The sequence below is a fragment of the Cebus imitator genome, unplaced genomic scaffold (genome assembly GCF_001604975.1).
Source record: "Cebus imitator isolate Cc_AM_T3 unplaced genomic scaffold, Cebus_imitator-1.0 Scaffold75, whole genome shotgun sequence".
NCBI lineage: Eukaryota > Metazoa > Chordata > Mammalia > Primates > Cebidae > Cebus > Cebus imitator.
In genome coordinates, this window is record NW_016107390.1 from 556,601 (window position 1) to 564,868 (window position 8,268).

At 62.7% G+C, this 8,268-nt stretch overlaps 1 protein-coding gene across 2 annotated transcripts in view; it reads left to right on the forward strand.

The window, feature by feature from the left end:
• The window catches only part of GJC2 (gap junction protein gamma 2), an 11,210-nt gene extending 5,132 nt beyond the window's left edge, over positions 1-6,078 (forward strand). The window contains exons 1-2 of one of the 2 annotated variants that reach the window (XM_017532035.2): positions 3,401-3,829; positions 3,990-6,078. In XM_017532035.2, coding sequence (XP_017387524.1) covers positions 4,009-5,328 — 1,320 coding nt within the window. In that variant the 5' untranslated portion in view covers positions 3,401-3,829; positions 3,990-4,008 and the 3' untranslated portion in view covers positions 5,329-6,078. Of the gene's footprint in view, positions 1-3,400; positions 3,830-3,989 lie in introns of those variants that run through there. The other variant, XM_017532034.1, reaches the window with a different exon arrangement.
• The last annotated feature ends 2,190 nt before the right edge of the window (positions 6,079-8,268 follow it).

Consider the following 8,268-nt stretch of genomic DNA (forward strand, 5'->3'; position numbering starts at 1 on the left):
CTGGACGGACACTGGCCATGGGGAGTCCACGCTGTCTGGATGGATACTGGCCATGGGGTGTCCATGCCGTCTGGACACTGGCCATGGGGAGTCCATGCCATCTGGACGGACACTGGCCATGGGGTGTCCACGCTGTCTGGACGGACACTGGCCATGGGGAGTCTGCGCTGTCTGGACGGACACTGGCCAGGTGCTCTCTAGGGTGCCCCTTGGTTGGGATCCCTTTCAGCCTCAAGTTTCCTTGTGAGTCTTCAGGGGGATGGGTTTTGGGAGGAAGACTATGGAGTTGACGGGACCTTCCCATGAGATGCCATGAAGCGTCCACGCCATCCAGGACGCTTGTGGTGACACTTTGGCCACCTGCCCAGGGTTGGTGTAGGGTGCGGGCCGCAAGGGTGCTCTCCCTCTTTCCCTCCAGCACCCTCTGAAGCCAGGTTAGCAGGTGCAGCCCGAAGGTAGGGCTGGAGGTCACGCTCCCCTCCTCCAGTACAGGGTGTCCGCTCGGCTGCTTTGGGCTGACTGCATAAGGAGCTGTCTCCTGCCCCTTGCTGGGTTATCTATTCAGTCACTTCCCTTGGCAACCTATGAGCCAGTCTGTAATCTGTAACCCAAGACTACTCGATTTCCGTCCCTGCTCGGAGGGACCCAGTCTCCGGCACCGAGCACCCGACGCGCAGGTGCTGCACCCCAGCCTTCATCTCTGACTCTACGGTTGTCTCAGGCTCCTCTGCGCGTTCCCAGCCCCAGCCCTAGGGTCTGCCCGTTCCCCACCAGGGGTTCCTGAGTCCTGTGATTGGGAGTGGAGGTAGGAATGAAGGCCTGGGCCCCAGGTGGGCTCTTGCTCCTAGGGTGTTTTTACACTGAGGCCTTTGCAGGGGCCACAGCAAAGGTGTGCGTGTGAACCCAGGTGCATCCACACGTCTGTATTTTCTGTGAAACCACCCACGTCTCTAGCCGGGCGTGGTGGCACGTGCCTGTAATCCCAGCTACTCAGGAGGCTGAGGCAGAGAGAGGCCACGGTGAGTGTAGATCACGCCACTGCACTCCAGCCTGGGCGACAAGAGCGAAACTTCATCTCCCGACTCTGTGAGACTCACCCCACGGTCTCCAGCTGTGATCGGCATCACATGGAATAGTCACGAGAAGCGCACAGAGGTGACACAGCGGCGACACAGCGGCAGCCTCGGGCAAGGGCTGAACTTGTGTGCACACCTGTGTGTGTGTGTGTGGCGGGGCTAAGCAGCAAAGGATTCTGGCCGGAGTTGGCTCCAGCCAGCGTGGCAGCCATGGGCAGAGCGCACGAGGGGATGTCTGGAGCCAGGCGTGGAGTGGGGGCAGGGGATATGGTGCTAGGACAGGTGAGGCTGGGCACTTGCTCTGGTCAGGAGTCACGCTCGGGGCGGGAGGCCTGCTGGGTGGGTGTCCTAAGGCTCTCCAGGCTGCTGGGTGAGGAGTGAAGTGCTGGAGGCGGCCCAGGCTCAGGACTGGCTGGGATGAGGAGGCTGTTCTGCAGGGCACGATGGCATTTGGGTGTGGCCATCCAGCTCTGGTGGTGCCTGCTGGGTGCTGAGTGCTTATGCTGGCGGTGGCAGCAGGCTCAGGAGAGAATTACGGGCTGGAGGTGTGGCGCTGAGACCAGGGCCTGGGTTCTTCCAGGCCATTCCCCAAACCCCTATGTGGGTGCAAGTGACACAGCCCCCCAGAGCAAAGCGCCAGCCCTCACATGCCAGGGCACATCAGCCCGGGGCCGAGCCACGGTGGTCTTCAGAGCTGAGCCAATGGCGCCATTTTCTCAGCTGAGTCACGGAAGCCACTTGGCAGTCAGCCACAGCGGGAGTGCTCACACCATGGGCACCAGCAGGCACCATGACTGCAGGTGGTCCCCAGAGAGCTGCTTGCTCAGTATTGCCCCCACACAGCTGGGCAGGCTGGCCCTGGCACTGAAGGCCTACTGCTCCATCTCTCCCTTGAGCCTCCTCTGTCCTAGGTTCCTGTCTTGCTGGGATCGGTGGGCTGAAGCCTGCTGTGATCAGACAGGTGGGGAGGGAGGGAGGCCTGCCTACCGGAGCCAGGGGGAGAAGAGAGGTGGCCCCAGGGCTGGAGTGTGCCAGCCTATGCAGCAGGGTCTGTGCTCCAAGGAGGTGAGCTCCTGCAGCTCCCCTGCCCACCCTCTCCTGGTGGCTGCCCCCGGACGAGTACCTGCTCCTGGGTCGCTGAGGCAGGAGACCCCTTAGCTCCCTCCCCCTCTTGCCCCTTCCCAGTACCCGGCCTGGGAGGCAGCAGTGGCAGGTGTGGGACCAGCAGCAGTCACTGGGAGGCTCCTGGCCTCTTTATGCAGCTGATGTGCCCTGGCATCTGAAGGCTAGTGCTTCACTCTGGGGGTCTGTGTCACTTGGGCCCACACAGTGGTCCTGGGAATGGCCCGGAAGAACCTGGGTCCTGGTCTCAGGGCCACGCCTCCATATGTGTGATCACACATGAGTCCACAGGTCTGTCTGCACGTGTGTGCACGTGGGTCTGCATGTGAGTGCACACAGGCATGCCTGCGGATGTACACTGGTGATAGTTTGCGCATATACATCTGTGTTTGCACCTGTGTGCGCCACATATGTGCCCTATGGCGTTAATCTGTTTGCATGTGTATCTGAGCGTACATGTGTACATGTGTGCGTGCACGTGTATCTGCACATGCATCTGCATGTTCATGCATGTGCACGTGTGTGCACATGTACAAGTGTGTACTTGTGTTTCTGTGGGTGTGTATCTGAATGTGTCTGCACATGTGAATGTGTGTGGCTCTGAGGGGTACTGCACAGATGTGAGGAAGCAGGGCCATTTCCCCAGGAACCCTGACTGCCCCGTCTTCCTGCCCCGGGTGGGGAGGCCTCAGCTGCATAAAGAGGCCGGGAGCCTCACCGGCGACTGCTGCTGGTCCCACACCTGCTGCTGCTGCCGCCTCCCAGGCCGGGTACCAGGAGGGGGCCAGAGGCAGAGGGAGCTAAGGGGTCTCCTGACCCAGCGACCCAGGAGCAGGTACTCATCCAGGGGCAGCCACCAGGAGAGGGTGGGCTGGGGAGCTGAGCACAGACCCTGCGGCACAGCCCTCTCCTGGGCACTTGCCCACTTTGGGCTGGCTGGTCTGTGGCACAGCTGTCTCTGAGGGTCGCAGATGCTGAGTGTGGCCTCAAATCACAGAGTCTATAACCTTGCTGGACACCTTCCCTCCTGGACAGATGCCTGCCTTCATCCTGACCCCAGCTGGGCACCGTCTGGGTTGGGACTGTTGAGGACCAGGAGCCTGGACTGGCTGGGGGGAGCCCTGGGACCCTAGGCGCCTGGAAAGGGCAGCGGGATCAGCCGGGGGCTGGAGGGAGGATGGAGGTCCTTTGTGGAGGTGCAGGGTGTGGAGGAAGGCAGAGCAGGGCCACTGGGGGCCAAGGGGCTGTGGAGATTGTGGACTGGCGGCACTTTGAGGTCTGGGGGCTGATAGTGGTTCAGGCATGGGAGGCTGTGAAGGACAGGGCTGATGGGGCTGCAGGGTGGGGGCCAATGGGGCCACAAGGATTTGGGGGCTAGGGAGCTGGAGGGGCCAGGAGGGATTAGGTGGCTAGGCAGGCTGGGGAGACCCTCCAGATGCTGAAACCCTGTGGGACCCTCCCCAACAACCTGGGTGCGGCTGGGGGCTGGGGTGGTGGCCATGGGTGCAGTGGACACTGAGACCCCCAGTCCCCACACACTTGAAGGTGCTTGCTTCAGTGTGCCCACCTGCCTCACGAAGGCAGCTCACCCAGCTGGGGCCCCGCATCTGCACGAGCAGGGGCCGGATCAGGTGGGGGCTTTCACTTCCGTTTAAGGTGGTAAGCTCCACGTCATCCGGTGTGTGAGCAGAGGGGCCAGCTGCGAGGCGAGCCTCTGGCCCCAGCTCTGAGCCCTGCGCGCTGATAGCTCCTAGGTGCAGGCCCCTGGCTGACCCCCGCCCCACCCCGCAGGACCTGCCCGCCCGCCCCTATGACCAACATGAGCTGGAGCTTCCTAACGCGGCTGCTGGAGGAGATCCACAACCACTCCACCTTCGTGGGCAAGGTGTGGCTCACGGTGCTGGTGGTCTTCCGCATCGTGCTGACGGCCGTGGGCGGCGAGGCCATCTACTCGGACGAGCAGGCCAAGTTCACCTGCAACACGCGGCAGCCAGGCTGCGACAACGTCTGCTACGACGCCTTCGCACCCCTGTCGCACGTGCGATTCTGGGTCTTCCAGATCGTGGTCATCTCCACGCCCTCGGTCATGTACCTGGGCTACGCCGTGCACCGCCTGGCCCGCGCGTCCGAGCAGGAGCGGCGCCGCGCCCTCCGCCGCCGCCCCGGGCCCCGCCGCGCGCCCAGGGCGCACCTGCCGCCCCCGCACGCCGGGTGGCCCGAGCCCGCCGACCTGGGCGAGGAGGAGCCCATGCTGGGCCTGGGCGAGGAGGAGGAGGAGGAGGAGCCTGGCGCGGCCGAGGGCGCGGCCGAGGACGCGGAGGAGGCCGGCGCGGAGGAGGCGTGCGCTAAGGGTGCCGGCGCGGACGGGAAGGCGGCGGGGACCCCGGGCCCGGCTGGGCAGCACGACGGGCGGAGGCGCATCCAGAGAGAGGGCCTGATGCGCGTGTACGTGGCCCAGCTGGTGGCCAGGGCGGCCTTCGAGGTGGCCTTCCTGGTGGGCCAGTACCTGCTGTACGGCTTCGAGGTGCGGCCGTTCTTCCCCTGCAGCCGCCGGCCCTGCCCGCACGTGGTGGACTGCTTCGTGTCGCGCCCTACTGAGAAGACGGTCTTCCTGCTGGTCATGTACGTGGTCAGCTGCCTGTGCCTGCTGCTCAACCTCTGCGAGATGGCCCACCTGGGCCTGGGCAGCGCGCAGGACGCCGTGCGCGGCCGCCGCGGCCCCCCGGCCCCCGCCCCAAACCCCGCGCCACGGCCCCCGCCCTGCGCCTTCCCGGCCGCGGCTGCCGGCTTGGCCTGCCCTCCCGACTACAGCCTAGTGGTGCGGGCGGCCGAGCGCGCTCGGGCGCACGACCAGAACCTGGCAAACCTGGCCCTGCAGGCGCTGCGCGACAGGCCGGCGACCGGGGACCGCGACCGGGAGACTTCGCCGTGCGCGGGCCTCCCTGCGGCCTCCCGGGCGCCCCCCAGGGCAGGCGCCCCCGCGTCTGGAACTGGCAGTGCCACCTCTGCGGGCACCGTCGGGGAGCAGGGCCGGCCGGGTGCCCACGAACGCCCAGGAGCCAAGCCCAGGGCAGGCTCCGAGAAGGGCAGCGCCAGCAGCAGGGACGGGAAGACCACCGTGTGGATCTGAGGCGCTGGCCTGCGAGCTAGCAGTGGGGGGGGGAGGAGGAGGGTCATGGAGCTCCCGTGGAAATCTGTGACCCCTTCAACTCAGCCTGCTCCTTAGCCGGTGGCCTCAGGCAGACCCTGCCTAGAGGGGCAGCCAGGCCACTCAGGGAAGGGGCTGAAAGCCGCGGAGGAGTGCCCTGGCTTGTTCACCGCTGGGGCCAAGGTGGGGTGGAGAGGGGGTCTACCAGACAGGAAGGGCCCTCTGCTGTGGTCTGAACCCCAGGGGGGCTGGGGCTGGGGCACTGACGACTCCACCCCTATCCTCAGCTGGAATGAGTCCTCTGGGATGCCAGCTTCCCTTGGAGCTTCCCTGGAGCAACCAAGGAGGCCCCAGGGTGCCTGGCATGGGCATCAGTTGGTGTGCGTGGGGCTGCTTGTCCCCATTCCCTGCAACAGCAAATGGGGCTCCTTCTTCAGCCCTCCCCCTCCCAGCCCCAAACTGAGACCCATTGGGAGCTGGGAGCCTGGAACCCACAGCGCCACACCATTAGCTTCTGCGCTGCCGGCCTTCCCTTCCTCTGGGAGACTTGGAGCTCTGCAAAGATGTTGACCATGCCTTGTAGCTTGGACCCAATGGTTGGTTGGAGCCTGGTGGTTTGGCCATGCTGGGGGAAGGGGGATCTTCCTGCCCATGGCCTCTCTGCGCTCCTCCCTAATTCAGACCCAGCCTCCGGAAGAAAGGGAGTAAAATAAAACTACCTTTTGTTTATAACCTTGTGTGTACATGTGAACGCATCTGCACGTGTGGCTGTGTGTGACTGCATCCATATGTATGTGCATTGCATGTTATGTGTGGGAGCAAGCATACATGTGTATGATGGGTGTGTGTGCATGGCTACCACATGGGGAGACATGGCTTAGCTCCAGGCTGGCTGGGAGAGGAGACCCCTTCCCAGGGACAGGCAGGGGAGTACAGCCACAGAAGAGCCCCCATAGCTTGTCACAAAACACTTGGGGGCTGCTCAGTGCAGGCAGCGTGCTGGGGGCAGGGGCAGGTGGGGCTGGGCGGTGTGTACTGTTGGTGACAAAGAAAGGACAGCTCAGAGCCCCAAGTCAGGCCGCAGCTCGGTGGATGGAGGGCGGCTGTCTCAGGCCCTGTTGTGACCAGGATGTCGGTCAGAGCCTGCAGGGGTGGCTTTGGTGAGGGGCAGAGAGGGCTCAGGGGCCCTGGAGCACTCCAGGTGCCTGGCTCCCTCCCAGCCTCCCTTAAACCTAGTGCAGCCTGGCCGGCCGCCCCTCCTAGGCTGCACACCCCTCTCTCCATGGTGTCCCCCAGCCAAGACCCAAGCCTAGGCTGAGACCCGAGTCTCACCCAAGCCTGACTCCGGGCAGATGCTAACTGTAAGCTGAGCCCCTCTCCTTTCTGGGGCTTGCCTGGCTGACATCTGGCCCCAGGTGAGACCCAACTCGTGGAGCCATGGATGGCAATGCTGAAAGTGCAGCCTCAGGGAAGAAAGCGAGTACGAACCCCACAGGGTCCACTGCAGCGGGGATGGGGACCGGGATGCACCAGGAACCTCTCCAGCACAGGGACGGGCAGAGCTGCTGACAGTGCCACCGTGGGAGAGACCAGGTCTCTGTGGTGGGGGCCGTGGTGCCCAGCCATGCTGAACAACTGGGCATGGTTCACCCTTCCTCCACCTTTGGTTCTGTTCAGGCCTGATCTGACAAGGCCACCCGAGTTAGGGAGGCCAATCTGCTTTCCTCAGTCCACCCATTCAAGTGTTGGTCTCATCCGGAAATGCCCTCACAGACATGCCTAGAATAACGTGTGACTCCATATCTGGGCATCCTGTGGCCCAGTCAGGTGAACACAAAGTGAACCATCACAGGCCATGTCTGTAATCCCAGCACTTTGGGAAGCTGAGGTGGGAGCATCACTTGAGCCCAGGAGTTCAAGACCAGCCTGAGCAACACAGACCCCATGTCTACAAAACATTTCAAAGTTAGCGGGGTGCAGTGGCATGCACCTGTGGACCCAGCTCAGGAGGCTGGGGTGGGAAGATCACTTGAGCTGGGGAGGTCGAGGTTGCAGTGAGCTGTGACTGCACCAGGCACTCCAGCTGGGACAACAGAGCAGGACCCCATCTCGAAATAAATGGGAGCAGCCATCAGAGGCAGACTGAAAGCAGAACTGCTGCTCTGAGGAACTTTAGTCTTTGGCTGTATATCTAGATATAGATATAAAAATAGGATATAGCATATTCTGTTTCTCTGGAGAACCCTGACTGTACACATCCCTCACCAGAGCTGTTAAGAGGGCACCGAGGTGCTAGGACAGCTGGAAATGACCCCTAACTTGGAGGGTGTGTCCGCTGGGACTGCAGAGACAGCACCACGCACTTAAACAGCAGACACGGATTGTCTCGCAGCCCTAGAGGGGAAGGCCAAAACTGAAGTGTGGGCAGGGCCAATTCCTCCCGTGGCCTCCCTCCTGGGCCCATGGACGCCGTCTCCTCCCTGTGTCCTCACAGGGCTGTCCCTCTGTGTGCATCTGTGTCCTAATCTCCTCTTCTTTTAAGGACACCAGCCGCCGTGGATTAGGGCCCACCCCAATGAACTCATTTTAACTTAATCACCTCTTTAAAGGCTTTGTCTCCAATTATAGCCTCATTCTGAAGTTCCTGCAGGTTAGGACTTCAACACAGCAGTTTTGAGGGGACAACTGCCTGTATTAGAGGGTAGATGTCCAATGGGAAGCTGGAGTGTCACAAGAGAAGGGGAGACGGGACTGGAGGACAGACCTCCCTTCTTGGACACCTGGGGATAGGTGGGCCATGTCGGATTTGTGAACATCTGCTGGTGGGCTTAGGCTCTGCTGCCGTCCCTCCCACTGGGATGGCCCTGGCTGTGCCAGCCCCAGCCTCCCCACCATCTGCTAGTTCCCCTCTAAGACCAAGTC